The 14,609-nt window shown below is 60.8% G+C and overlaps 1 protein-coding gene across 2 annotated transcripts; it reads left to right on the forward strand.

Moving 5' to 3' along the window:
- Positions 1–2,864: 2,864 nt before the first annotated feature.
- On the forward strand, positions 2,865–13,206 carry ETNK2 (ethanolamine kinase 2). Of its 2 annotated transcripts, none has more exons than XM_072844943.1 (8): positions 2,865–3,152; positions 7,057–7,316; positions 7,788–7,925; positions 9,131–9,273; positions 9,380–9,463; positions 9,904–10,073; positions 10,783–10,856; positions 11,030–13,206. In XM_072844943.1, the coding sequence occupies exons 1-8, from the start codon at positions 2,865–2,867 to the stop codon at positions 11,100–11,102; spliced, it is 1,230 nt and encodes a 409-aa protein (XP_072701044.1). In that variant the 3' UTR covers positions 11,103–13,206. The 2 variants fall into 2 exon arrangements, with proteins under 2 accessions (XP_072701044.1, XP_072701046.1); XM_072844945.1 differs by having other exon boundaries at positions 2,906–3,152; positions 9,978–10,073.
- Positions 13,207–14,609: the final 1,403 nt, after the last annotated feature.

A 14,609-nucleotide genomic window follows, 5' to 3' on the forward strand; every position in this document is an offset into this window, starting at 1 on the left:
GGTTGCAGGCAGACTGAGGAGGCATGATCTGTTACAGTTTGCGTTATTCTTTGAACGGGAGAAAAATAATCTGGCTGTGTTTAATGATAGTTTTAACTGCTGTTAACCCTACCCCTCTCCATGACTTTAATATTAAACAATCTCAGAGCAACAGGACACTGAGTGGATGCTTATTCTTGCAGAGGGGAGAGATCAGACACTTTTATTAAGAGAACTGGACGACGAGTGTTCCTCTGCTAGGATCCACCACTGCATTTATGTCCTTCCCTGTTTCATAAGAGTGAAACATCCTCCCAGCTAGTGCCACAGCATCTACGTGTAGGCAAATCAGGGTCTTTCCAAACAGCAAACAAGCCTTTTCTGCAGGAGCTGATCTGCCGTGTGGGTACCCATGCCTCGACCTGCCTTCCTACGGGGGGCTCAGGGCCGCCGGTCGCACCCCTGGGGACGGAGGGGTAGGGCTGCACATGGCTTTGCTGCTCTTTGGGGAGGGGAAGGTGCTTGCAGGTCTGATTAAGGGTGGCTGACTCTGCCCCACCGGGAAGGCAGCTCGTGCTGCCCCAGTGCCTGGATCTGTTTGCATTGCCATATTGGCTCCAGCTAACGGCTAGGGGCTTGCCTCTGTCCTGGCCATGCGCGGAGATGCTCAGTGGGAGCGCTGGAGCTGCGAGCCCGTGCCGACTGGCCCAGCAGGAGAGGCAGACCAGTGCTCCCACCCGGAGGCTGACATTTCCAGTTCGGCGGGAGAGCTGCGGTGCTTCAAGTTACAGCCCAGCAGCTGCAAATCCAAGCACTCCCCAATGCCAAGCCATTTGCAACGCGCTCTCATCTCCAGGTCGACCAGCTCAGGTGCTGGGACTGCCGTAGTCCACAGCCGAGCCCTGGGAAACGTGCTTGTACAGCAGAGCACAACGCCTGGGCTTCTGGAGCAGAGCCTGGAGCAAGCCACCATCTGAGTGCAATCGCTCGCAGAAGCTTCTCATCCTCTTTTCTGCCACCAGCGATGACTGCTGATGAATTCCCAGTGCTGCCCGAAGCACAGACTGACACAAGCTCCCTCGCAGTCTGCAGGGATGTTCCGGAGAGCGATGCTCCTGCCAGCACCGAAACGGCTGCTGCTGTGTGACCTTTCCAGCCAGGTAGGCAGCAGCCTCCGCTCTGCTCGCCAGCCCTCCCTCCCAGCGCACGGCACCTCGTCCCCTGCCCTGCCCCATGGAGCGGCAGCGCAGCCTTAGAGCAGAGAGGATGTGGCTAAGCGGATGTCTGTCCCTCCTGGGAGGGTCTGTGCAGCTGTATAGCATTTAAACCTCTTAAAGTTGGGATGCACAACCCTGGGTCTCCAGGGATGGGAAATTCAAGGCACCCAACGATGTCACTTGTTTCTTGCCATCGCTTTCTGCAGCACTGATCCATCGCCTCCAACGCGGGGGCGAGGAGAGCAGTGGCAACGGCTCTTTGGGGCCTGGGGATGGAGGGAAGGGGCCCCAGCGGTCAGCGTATCTTGCTTTCATCCAGCGTTTCCTGAGCACACCCGGGTGCTCCAGGCAGCTGCTCATCAGCACAGGAAACCCCAGGGGCTGGGAAGCAGCGGCAGCACAGGCAGGTAGGGCACGGGAGGGAGGGCAGAGCTGCCCGGAGACCCTCGGCAAGGGAAGATCTGCACAGGTCGGCGCTGGAGCCACAGCCCGGCCTCTCCGCAACCTTCTGGCTGTACAGAGATGCTGGCAAGCTTCTCCCCTTCCTTCCTACCGCAGGGAAGCTCTCCGGTTGGAAATAACTAAGCCTCCTCTGCCCTATTCTACACCGCAAAGGCTCTGATCTGGAGAAGATCCGAGTGGATCTGAGCTTGAAAAAGCACCAGGCGACTTAAGCCCCCGTGATGGCTTCTGCCTATAGCCCTCAGCTGGAAAAGGGACAGGCTGGCCTAAAATAGGATGTTTTTCTGGATCCAGTTCTGTTCCTATTCAGCACGGTTGTTTCAAGCCGCGGGAGGGAAAAATGCCTGGGCTGCTTGCGGTGCTGCTCCTGGGCCCCTTAAGCCAGCCTATTAACACCTCTAATCGCCTGTGCCAGGGCAATTTCCTGGTGGCTGCTGTGCCGTCCTGGCTGCGAGGCACCGCTAACCCGCAACTGCCCCGTATTAACACTTGTGGAGCAATTATGACCATCCTATTAAAACTGACAGAGCTGGCTCTATATTTAGAAACACAGAGAACTGGCTGGTTTTTGGTTTTTTTCTTCCCCCTTCCTTAAAATGATTTTCCCCAAGTCTCCATGGTCCATTTAGTTGGTTTCAGCCGCAGCCAGCTGTAAACTTTGGAGGGGGCATTCTCTGCTCCGAGCCAATGTGCTGTTGTTATTTCCTCTGATAATGAAGCCGGGCTGGAGCGGTGTCAGCAGGCTGTGGGGGGCTGTGCCAATGCTCGAGTCGTGCTCTATCTTTAATTATCAAACTCTCCAGCCCACTGGTAAATCCCCTATGGGGGTCAGCGCTTGGTGGGACGGATGGTAGCGGGGCTGGAGAGGCCGGACCAGAGGGGGACAGGTCCCTCCTGGAGCCCAGGATGCTGCCAGCACATCTTGGGGCACATCTCATGTGCAGCATCCCCATCCTTTTTATCCCAGACCCCAAAGGGATGGGGCGGGGGGGTCCCCGGGATGGCTGAGGGGCTCCGGGGAGAGAGGAGGCATCGGGGCAGAGGGCACCGGCAGCAGGTGCGGCGGGGGGGGGGGTCCCGGTGTGAGGGGGGGGGTCCCGGTGCGGGTCCGGTGCGGGTCCCGCTGACCTCACAATGCGGGCGGCGGGCGGGCGGGCGCTGCCGCGGGAGGCGGGCGGCGGGCGGCGGGAGGCGGGCCGGTGACTCATGGCTTCCCAACGGCGGGCGGCTCCTCCCCGCGGCCGCCGGCCCCGCGGCAGCCCCCGGCACATGGGCCGCGGCTCCGGGAGAGCGGAGCTGGGTATGGCCGTACCGCCCGGCCGCTGCCCCGACTGCCCGGGGCCGGAGCGGGGCGGCGGCGGCGGCGGCGGCGGCGGGACCCCCCCCGTGCCCCACCTCGGCATTGCGGTGGACGAGGGCGACGTGCTGCCCGGGGCGCTGCGGCTCATGCGGGAGCTGAGACCCGGCTGGGAGCCGGCGAGGGTGAAGACCAAGGTACGCCCCGCCGGGGGGGTGGGAACCTGCGCGGAGCCCCCCCGGGACCGGCCGCCGCAGCCCGCGCACCCCCCGTGGGGATCGTCCGAGGGGGCTGCAGAGCCCAGCCTGGGGGGCTATAGGGTCCACCCGAGGGGGGCTGTGGGGCTCACCCCGGGGGGCTATGGGGCCCGCCCTGGGGCAGCTACAGAGCTCGCTCTGGGGGGGGCTATAAGGTCCACATGAGGGTGGCTGTAGGACCCACGGGACCCAGCGTGGGGGGCTACAGGACCTGCCAAGGAGGGTACGACGTCCTGTTCCCCCCCCCAGTTTCCCCTTCCACTCTTAAAGCCTGTCAGGTGTGCGAAGGTGTGACACAACCCCCCCCCGCAGGCTTTGGGGACCCCTCAGGCAGTCACTGAGCGGTGACTGTGAATGCACGCGTGTCCCCAGGGTCCCTCGAGGCTGCCAAGGTGGGTGAAGGCTGGGGGGATGCCGGGGGAGCAGCCTGCGCTGCTGGTCTCCCCAGAGTCTCTCCTGCAGGTGCTGCACCCCTGCCTGCACCCAGTGCTGCCAGGCCCCTGCCCGCAGGAGTAGCTGCTCCCAGGAGCAGGTCTCGCTTGGGTTACTTGTGGGCTTGCACCTTTGCCAGGTCGCGTGGGCTGAGCACGGGTTCGGATGGGAGCTGGGATTCAGTGCTGGTGCTCCTTGCACGGGACGGGGCTTGGCTGTCCGGAGCTGGCAGGGCTTTGCTGCGGCGGCTGGGCGAGCGAGGCTGGCAGCTGCCTGGCATGGGAGTCCCTTTCCCCCTCCTCACCTCTGCCCAGGGGTGCCAGGTCTCGGATGGAAAAGTGAGGCTGGTGGTGTCCGTGCCCTCACCGGGCACCTGGCGATGGGCACGGGAGTGTGGAGGTGGCAGAGCTGGGTGCACTTAAACGTATATACGCTTGTATACATGTCTTCTGAAGGCACACGCTTCCCGTGTGCCTGAAGTGTCATTAAAAATGTATTAATAGCCAAGTGTAATTAAATACAAGAAGCTGCAGGAAAATACATATGAAAGGGCAGATGGCAATAGGCAGGAAGCTTGGAGTTCGAGTTCCTCAGAGCACGGAGTTGTAGGGGCAGGAAATGTCTCGGGCTCTGCAGCACTGAGCACAGACCTCGGTGGCGATGGTTGTTTGAGAAGGACCCCAGCTCTCTGGTATCCAGGCTCTCTCCAGGCATCGGAGGGGGTCAGTGTTCAACAGCAGCTAGTGCGTGCGTGCGTGTGTTTTTAATTAAAAAAAAAAAAAAAAGGAAAAAAAACCCCCTTAGGATTGAGGGGGGGGAACCTCCAGTTGCGTTTCCCGTAGCTTCTATTGCAAGAGCTGTTCGGGAGGGGATTGGAGCAGTGCACTGGTCCTCAGCTGGTTCCCATTAGCGTTCCTGTTCGCTTTCCTCCGCGCACTGGAGCGGTGCCCGGTTCACACCACCTCGCTGCACGGTGTCGGTGCACAGCTGCTTGCAGGGGCTGTACCAGGCTGCGCCGGTGACACGGAAAAAAAAATCTCCCAGCGCTTGGGGCAGGGTGTGGAAGATGGGGAGGAAGGGTCTGGGTGCTTGGCCTCCCCTGCCTGCCCTCTGCTTGCTGGGGTCTTCAGCCCCCTGTGCTCCAGGTTGTGCCCGCTTTCCAGGGCTCCCACTCCTCATCCTTTAAGCTCTGTCCCTGGGCAGAAGCATCTCCGTACCGAGAAGGCACAGGCGGTATCGGTGAGTCAGCCAGCCACGCTATCAGGGAAGCACACACTCCTCCATCCCTCATCCGGCGATAAGAGCAGCAGCAACGACGTGGAGCCAAACCCCCGCGAGGACTCCGGCGTGGCTGGACTTTTTTAGCCCGACTTTGGCAACAAGGTGCCCTGCTGCAGTCCGGCCCCGGGCTGCTGGCCGCCTCTCGGGCTGGGGAGCAGCGCTGGGGGTGCCTGCATGGGGAAGCAGCCAACGTGGCGATGCTTTGGGGGTGCCGAGGGGTCTCATGGCAGGTGCAGCACCAGGGTGTCGGATGGAGCTGCTTCGCTTCAGCATCTTTGCACAGGGCTTGGGTCTTACATTTAATTGCCACAAGGCTCCTGGTGTGGAGTCACGCTCACTTCCCCCCCTCCCTGCTGTCATACAACCGCAGCAGGGAAGGATTTGGGCTGGTAGCAGCACTGCGGCCCTGCTGATAGCTGACTGCGCTTTGGATCCACAAGGAATAGCACCAGGCATCTCCCAGGCAGCCGCGCTTGGGAGCTGGAGGAGCTGCTACCTCCAAACCAGGTGAGCCCCTGTGTGCGTGTCTGCAGGTTGCTGACGAACCACGTGTGAGTCTCCAAAGTTAGCGGCCTGGAATTCAGAGGGGATAAGGCTCAGTAATCCTGTTAAACCCGCTGGAACGGGCTGATTGGGCTGTCAAGCAGCAAAACAAAGCAGCGCAAGGACTTCGCAGGCGAGACGGCGCTGAGCATCTTGATGTGGAGCCTTTCATCTGCGGCTGATGTGCGTGTGGCTGATGGAGGGCACCAGCCCCAGGGTGCAACGTCTTCTGCGTGGATGGGCCATGACACCTTTCGCTTGCTGAATTTCTGGCCTCTGGGGCCTGGCAGGACAAGGAGAGGAGAGAGCTGAGCGTGGCACTGTGGTGGAAACGCAGATTATCTGGCCTAGGAAAAGCAGCTCGGTTGCTTGAGAAGGTTGCTGAACCTTCAGCCCGCCCCAGCGCAGCCGAGGGGCAGCGGCCCGAGGGGACGTGGTGCCCGGCTCGCTGCCCGCTGCGCTCACCCCAATTCCGACACCAGCCAGCGGTGTAATGAGGGGTGTTCGTGCCATCTAACTTCAGGTGTCTCATTCCAGTGCTTTGAGTTTCCCTCGGGAGGCTGCACGGGGAGCCCTATATATAGGCACCCTATATAGGAGCGAGAGTTGCCGAGTGGGATGTCTAAAATTAGCTGTCCCACCCCCGAGCACCGCTGCTGCCATAGCATGCGCCCTCGCCCCTCTCCCGCTCCGCCTGCTCCGGCTCCCTGAACCCAAAGGGGATAAAGAAATCATTCTCGTGGGAAGCAGCAGCACCCCTGCACGCTTGGCCTCGGTGCCGAGCAGGAGCCACGTGGGGCTGATGGGGGCCCTGCCTGCATGGGGGATGATGGGGTCTCCTGTGGGGCGATGGAGACCCGAACCCCGCGGTGCACCGGAGGCAGCTGAAATCGCCGCAGGATGGGGAGAGGAGCCTGGCGCGGGCGGCAGCGGCAGCCCCTGCATGTGCGCGGGCAGGTGGCCAAGCCAGGGCAACGGGAGAACAAAACTCTCTTTCCATCTGTGAGGAGCCATCAGAGCAATGACACGAGACGTCCCCAGCAGAGACGTCCCTGACTATCAGTGATCCGGCCCTGCGGGGAGGGTCAGGAGGAGGAGATGGGGTGGTGGTGTTTGCTCCGTGTTGTTTGCTGGGGTTTGTGGGGGGTTTTTTTTGGTTTTTTTTTCATTTTCTGCCAAAAGATTTGCGCTGATTTTTTGGGCGTGATTCCCGGGGCCGCTCGAGTGCCAAGCGTGCTGGCGGCACATCTGGCCTGAGCCGTTCCTGAGCTCCTAGGTGAAAAATGGCAGGATTTCCACCCAAACCGCCAGCTTGGTGCAGCCAAAGCCTCGTGCCTGCAGCCCTGTGCAGAGCATCAGTACACGCGTGAGCCTCAAGGCCTTGCAAACTCGTGCCGCCTGCCGCGGGAGCTTTCCTGGCTGCTGGGGTCACTGCTGCTTCATGCTCTCTTTTGCCCGTTGCTTGTTATTGCCTTTGCTATGTTGCTTTCTCCCTGGGGTCTGCTGTTGAGAAGGGGCTTTCCCCCATGCCTGGCTGGCATGGCAGGGATGTACAGGCATCGGCTCTGCTGCCCCTCTCCCCCTCCAGCTTTTCACCGATGGCATCACCAACAAGCTCGTGGCCTGTTACACGGACGAGGGCATGGCGGATGCGGTACTGGTCCGTGTCTACGGCAGGAAGACGGAGCTGTTTGTGGACCGGGAGACGGAGCTGAGGAACTTCCAGGTGCTGCGTGCCCACGGCTGCGCCCCCGACCTCTACTGCGCCTTCCAGAACGGGCTCTGCTACCAGTTCCTGCCGGGCATCGCGCTGGGGCCCGACCACGTGCGGGACCCCCACATCTTCAGGTGTGCAGCTCCGGGGAGGAAACGTGGGATGGGGAAACCGGCGAGGGGTTTGCTCCGTGTTTCCAGCTCTCCCCCTCACTGCCTTTGCTCCAGACCGGTGCTCGAGCATCGCTGATGTGCACAAACCTGGGTGGTGCTGGGGGATAAATGGGCCAAACCGCAGCCGGGTTTGTCACCATGTTTTTAAAACATCCGCTTTTGGTGAATAGAGGTTGCACAAGAACCACGGCTTTTATTCTGTACTTGCCCTGGAAAGGTGAATGCTGCTTTTGACCCAGGCAGGGTCTTGAAATGCTTCAGAGGCTCACAGCTGAAGTGGAGGGGAGTTTCAGCTGTGCAGACCCTGCATTTTTAAACATGGCTTTTGGGGAACCTCTCTCGAGATGTCTCAAGGCTGGTTTTGAGGAGCACTGCTCTGGGGGATGCTGCTGCACGGCCACCTCTCACCCGTGCATCCGTGTTTCCTTCCAGGCTGGTGGCCCAGGAGATGGCCCGGGTACATGCCATCCACGCCAACGGGAGCCTCCCCAAGCCCATCCTCTGGCAGAAGCTGCACAAATACCTCACCCTCGTGAAGACGGATCTCAGCCCAAAGGTATCCAACCCCAGGTAAAGGCAGAGGGATCCCAAAGAGCCAGGCTCTGGCTTGGGCATCCGCTGCCCACCCACCTCTAAGTCTTCCCCATACGGGACCGGGGGGAAGAGCCCCGGTTCCCAGGTAAAACCTCTGCAGGAGTCTAGGGTTGGTGAGCGGGGCTGGGGACGGTGTCAGGGCTGGATCCGGCCACGCGGCCGCTTCTGGATCACGATCCCTCTGCAAGCAAACTTGTGGCCAAGCCCCCAAGAGCAAGTGGGATGGAGGCATCTCCGTGCACCCTTCAGTGCCTTTCCTCCTGCCGGTCTGGGAGCAGTGTTAGAGCAGAGATAGCTCTGGGTTGTGCTTGTACAGCACCCAGGCAGGATCCGACCTGAGCCAGAGACTCCCACCTGCTGTAATAATCCGCCTCCTTCCTGCAAATCTAGCCTGCATTTTAAGCCCTCCATAGAATAAGCTGAAGCTCAAGCCCTTCTTATGGTGGGGATCTGAGCAGCAGGGTTGAGCTGCTGTTGGAAGGGATGCTGGAAACCCTGTATAGATTAGCAGCCAGTTCCCACTTCAAACCAGTTCATCCCATTTCTGGGAGCCTGGGTTCATGCCAGGTGAGTGTCTGGGGTGGCTGGAAGGATGCGGGCAGCCCCAAGAGGTGGCAGAGGTGAATGAACATGAAGGCAAGCGAATAATTAACCCGTGCCCTGAGCAGCAGTGGCAGGACACAGGTCTTTTCTCAGCACTCGCCCCGCTGCAGGCAGACTTTACCCAAGCCTGCGCCTTCAGTGTGGCCAATTAGGTAATCATTAACTGTCTCTCTTCTTGGAGCTGAAACTTCTGAGGTTACTGAGAGGGTACGTGCCCTGGCAGAGTCCAAAAAATTCCCGTTGGCTGGGGGTTACTCGGGTGCTTTGGGTTAGTGAGCGCGGGGGGGCTCGGGGGCTGGTTGGGTGAATTTGGGGGATGGATGAGGGTGTTAGTGGGGAGAAGGGGAGGGCTGAGGCTGCACCGCGGCATCTGCCCGGCGCCCTGAGTGCCACACAGCACGCTGGAGGATGTCCAAGCCAAACCTGACCTCCCCACCAAAAATGGCTTCATTAGCCCTCGCTTTGTGTCACTGATAAGTTTGTTTATAAGATGCACGGAGGGAAGCAAGGGGCAACGCTGCCCCTCTGCCCCCAAGGGAGGTTTCCTGTGGGCAGAAGTGATTCCACCCCTTCCCCAGCCTCCAGCGGGACATGCCCAGCCTGGAAATGCTTGAACACGAGCTGGCCTGGATGAAGGAAACGCTCTCCCAGCTGGGCTCCCCCGTCGTGCTTTGCCACAACGACCTGCTCTGCAAGAACATCATCTACGATGGGACACAAGGTTTGTGGCAGCAGCTTCGCACACCCGGCGGAGGGGTCTGTCCCTCGCCCACCTCCCCAGGGTCTCCAGATCTCCAGCCCCTCTCACAGCCCCTTTGCCTCCGCAGAGCACGTTCGCTTCATAGACTACGAGTACACTGGCTACAACTACCAGGCTTTTGACATTGGAAACCACTTTAATGAGTTTGCGGGTGAGTCGGGCTCCTCTCCGTGACACCAAAGTTGCAGCGGCTGCCCCGGGGTCTCCCCGTCCCTGGGGATGGAGGAGGAAAGTTGCATCCCCGGCCCCATGGTGGGAAATGGGGCAGCTCCTCCTCGGGCTGCCTGGGGTAGAGCAATGTGTGAGGGAGGGTCTCTGCTGGCGTTGGGTGCCGTGCTGCCGGCGGTGAGCAGCCTGGCTGCTGCTGGGATGCAATGCCTGCACGAGCCCAGCTCTTAACCGTGGAAGGGCCGGGTGCGTGCCTCGAATCAGCGGGTTGATCCCCGGCTTGTGCGAGCCTGGAGCTGCAGGGGTTTCACTCACCCCGTCGCGCTCGGGGAGAGCCCCGTGGTCACGCCACTTTGTCCTGGAGAAAAGCTCCCTTTCGCCCTTCTGCCCCTTGGCCATCGCTGACCCCGGCTCCCCTCGCAGGCGTGAAGGAGGTGGATTACCGCCTCTACCCCAGCAAGGAGACCCAGTTGCAGTGGCTGCGCTCCTACCTGCAGGCCTACAAGCAGCTCACCCAGGGGGACCGAGGAGGCACGGGGGTGTCCGAGGAGGAGCTGGAGGCTCTCTATGTGCAAGTGAACAAGTTTTCTTTGGTGAGTGGAGATGGGAAGGAGCCAGCCTCTCTCGAGGGCTGCCCGTGGGATGGGTTTTCCTCTGCTCTCGGGTGAGCCGGGGCTTCATGCTGCAGCTCGGCTGGCGAGAACAGGGGTACAGGTACCAGCCTGGGGGTTTGGAGAGCACCTGAGGCAAAAGGCTGCCCCGAAGAGCCCGGCTGCACCTCCGAGGTGCTGAACCCCTGGGCAAGGTCAACGATAGCCCTGGCTGCCTGCCATCCCACCGACACGTGCCAAAGGACGGCATGTCTCTGATAGCTGTGGCCTTGGGCATCCCTTCAGAGAGGGCAGGCAGACCCTACGCGCAGCTGAGCATGAGGAAATCCTCTTTCGTAAATGCCATGGGCAGGCAGAGCCAATTTTCTGGAAACTTAGGGCAAAATCTCGGCTGGTTTCCTGGCTGGAGCTGCCAGGAGGGACATCCCGGCTGCAAGCGCAAGGGCTGGTACCCTGAGCATGTTGTGCAGCTGTTCAGCATCCTTCCTGCTGGCATCCCTTGCCCGGGCTGGGACCAGCCTCCGGAGCATATAAAAACACACGTGTGGGCCAGCCCCAGCTGGCTGCCACCCCGCGTCCTGTCGTCACAGCCGTGGGACTTCTGGGACCCGGCCAGGAGAGGCGTGAGTGACTTGTCCCGCGGGCAAGGATGCTCCCTGCCCATTTCTGATCCTTGTTTTGTCTGTTGCAGGCATCCCATTTCCTCTGGGCATGCTGGGGCTTGATCCAGGATAAATACTCTACCATAGACTTTAACTTCTTAAGGTGAGCCCGCCGGGGCTGGGGGAGCATTTGCTCCCAGCGCGGTTCAGTGTTAAATGACTGGAGCATAGAGGATGCCAATGGTCCCTCTGTGCTGGAGGGATCCTCTGTGGCCAGGGGACACGGGGCTGGGGGGACAAGTGTCTCACGTCTGTCCCTCTCTCCTCTCTCGGCAGATATGCAAAGCTAAGGTTTAAACAGTACTTCAAGATGAAGCCGGTGGTCACAGCCCTGCAGATCTCTAAATAGCATCTCCGGCCTGTGAGACCCTGAGCTATTTTGCCCTTGCTACGTCCACAGCCCTCGCATCCCCCTCGCCCCTTCCCCACCCCAGCCGGGGGTGAGGGCAGGTCCTGATGGTGGGAAGGGGGAGGAGAGGAGCTCTGACCCAGCCACCGATTAAAGGAGACCCTGGACATACCTGAGACTGGACCATGAGATGCTAGAGAGGACCACGGCCTCAGAGAGGCCCCTGCCTACGCAAGGAAGCCTTACCATCGCCTTAATGCCGAGCCGAGCCTCGGCCCCGGTGTCCGGCAGGTCCGTGCTTTGCTGGCACTACTGCTGCTTGGCCTGGCACCCGGTTTGCTCCCTCTGTGCTGTCCCCGAGGGGGGAAATGGGTCCCCCTGTCTGCTCAGGAGCCCCCAGAGCTGCCCAGTTGCTTTAGCTGCCCAGTGCACGCGCTGTGCCCGTCGCCTTCGCTGCTCCCTCCGACTCCTCTTGCTCTGCCTGCTCAGTGCACTTGGGCTCCTGCCCCCAAACCAGCACATTTCTTGGGTCGGTATTGATCCTGGGCTTGGGGCTGTCTCTGAGCATGGGACCCCTTTCCACAAAGGGTGGGTGCTGCTGTGCTCCGGCTCGGATGGTGCAAAGCAGCAAGGGGCAGCGACAGCCGTGAGCCACGTGGGCTTGGGACCAGTGGGCTTCTGCTGGCAGGTGCTGGGTGCCTGCACCCCCTGCGATGTGCCCAGCCTCTGGCTGGCTCTGCCTTTCCCCACGGCCGTGGTCTCCCAGACTTCCATTAGCTTCATGGCTTCCCTCGTAGCATCCTGTGCTGCCGGAGCAAGGGGGTCCCAGTTCTGCCTTCCCTGTCTCCCCCAGGGCCGGGGGGGGTCGGTCCTGCCCCTCACATGGACACCATCCCTGTGCTCCTCTCTTGGCTGTGTCCTTCCGTGGGAACCCCTGGCAGGAGGTTGAACAGAGCCAACCTGCTCCGTGAGCCGTGCAGAGCTTCATCCCCTGTTAGCACTCGGCTGTTCCTCCACCACAGGCTCTGTGAGGGTGATCCTGGCCTGCTGAGCACTGTCCAGCTCATGACAGTGGTTGTGCATCAGCTGGGGGGTGGAATCAGACCTCTCTGCCCCTGCCTTGGCTGCTCGGCAAGTGGAATGGGGACAAGGTGGCTGTTCCCTCTGCACAGGCACAGGAATCTGCCCCAGCAAGAACCAGGACTGTTGTTGCATCTGGTGTTCGTTTTGGTGCAAAATAAAAGCTGCTGGTAGCTGGAAATGGGGGATGGCGGATCTGTGGAATGTGCAGGACTTGTGCTGGAGCAGGGACAGCATCCCTGGGACCTGGGGGTGCACTTGGCCCTTCTGCAGCTGGAGGTGCTGGGGAAGGCCAGAGCAGGAGCAGAGATGCTGCTGGAGGTATCTCCTCACAGGGTGGGCTGCTGATGTCCCTCCACGCTCCTGACCTCCCTTCAGGTGTTTGCATGCAGCACCCACTGCCCCTTCCCTGCAGGCAGCAACTGCCGAGGATTGTCCTTGTCCCAGAGTGATACCCTGTGGTTTAAAACAGCCTTCTGCAGAGCTGATCCCACAGCTTCATCGTGGCTCCCCTGGGCTGGGGCTCTGGAGCCCATCGTGGCTGGGCTCTGGCTCTGGCAAGGGCAGGTTGGAGCACTTGGCTGCAGCGGGCACTGGGTGGGAGAGGCTGAACCCCAAACCCTCTGCGACATGGGGTGAGACCTCGAGAAAACACAGGTGAGAGGTGCGAAGGAGAGGGGAGCAGCTCGGGACCCACCACGGATGGACAGGGCAGGAGAAGGGGCTAAGAAACAGCACAAGTGAAAACATCGCAGGGAGCAAGAGCCTTAGGAGGGGGCTGTGCTGAAAGAGGGGCAGGGAAGGGGGGAAACAAGCACCCCCCCTCTATGCCCTGACTGCCTGGGGTGAGAGCTCCCCGTCCAGCCCTCGGCTCTCCCAGACCCCAGGCTGGCAAAGTCCAGACCCAGATCTCTGCTCCAAAAAGTCATTTTTATTGTGCCAAGGGGTGGGGGGGACAATTGTAAACAAGTATGTGAAATATACAGGTTAAGTTACTCGTCGTCTTATTAACAAAATAAAGCTCTATCTATATTTACAGTCTTTTAAAAAAAAAAAAAAAAAAAAGAGAGCGGAAGAGCTGCATCTTTGCTGGGCACATCTGCTTCCAGCCCCCTCTGCAGCACAGCCCATCCCACCCCGGGAGCTGGCACCCCTTCCCCAGGGACCCCAGCCCCAGCCAGAGCAGCACAGGGAGGGGGAATAAATAAAGCACTGGCAAAGGGAAAGAGGAGAGAGGCGTTTGCTGGGTGGGTGAGGAGGCAGGACCCTCCCTTGGATAAACAACGTCCTGACAGCAGCCCCGCGGGGTGCAGGGGAGCAGCACCAGGGCCCTGATGCTGCAGAGCCGCTGCTCCGGACCCCAACCCTGGGGCTGAGCGCATGGGGCTGCTGCAAAGCCCCCCATTGCAGGGCTCGATCCCCCCACTGCAGCCTGGAGCCCAGGCAGCCACGGCTCCTTCTGCACCCCAGCAAGGTCCTCGGGGTGCCAGGCTGGAGGCCAGGCCGTGGCTGCAGCTGGAGCCGTGGTGCCTGTTTCTGGCTGTTGCCACAGGGCGGTGCACGGGCTCTGCGCACAGCCGGACACCGTGCGTGCACAGCCGGACACTGAGCGTGCACAGCCGGACACTGTGCATGCACAGCCGGACACACAGCCACGCTGCACCCCAAACACCCCTGGGCCAGGCTCTGATCGGAGCAAGGCTGTTTGGTATTTTTTTAATTATTTCTTTCTTCTTTTTTTTTTTAATTGCTGTTATTTTTCTCTCCCTCTGTGGTTTCCACGATGCAAATCAGAGGTGGAGCCTGCGGCTTGCAGAGCCGGGGTGTGGGAGGGAGAGGTGCCCAGGGACGGACAGGGCACGTACCCACCGCAGCCGGGGCTCGTGCCCGGCCGTGCCCAGGGCAGGGGCTGGCGGAGGGCCGGGGTAACGGCGCAGCCAGGGAACAGGCACCCGCTTTATTTACAAAGTGGGCCAGAGCTGTCAGGAGCATAAAAGGCTCCTCGGAGCCCTTGGCTCCTAGTCGGGCCAGGCGAGAGCTAAAAATGGCTCCATGGGAATTTGCTGGCAGGCTCTAAAGACTGAGTGGGAAATGCGGCGAGGAGGTCAGGTGGGGCTGAGCAAGGGACAAGCGTGTCTCCATCCCGTGTCACCGGCAGCCGGGGCTGGTGGCTGCAGGTGAGGCTCTCTGCAAGGGACCCGCAGGTGCTGGAAGGCTGGGAGATGCTCTGGAGGTTTTCCCGCACCCCGATACCCTCAGGTCCCTTCTGGGGGGCTGCAAATGGGTGACAGCTCAGCAGCCATGGCACCCCCATCCCTGGGCCGGGTGGCCTCAGCTCCCCATGCCCCCACCAACAGAGCAAAGCTGAGCCAGCCCTCGCCAGCTTGCCCAGCGGGGTCAGCACGTCCCAGCCATGGCCCCACGCAG

This window comes from Ciconia boyciana, chromosome 23, assembly GCF_034638445.1.
Source record: "Ciconia boyciana chromosome 23, ASM3463844v1, whole genome shotgun sequence".
In the NCBI taxonomy this organism is placed as follows: Eukaryota; Metazoa; Chordata; class Aves; order Ciconiiformes; family Ciconiidae; genus Ciconia; species Ciconia boyciana.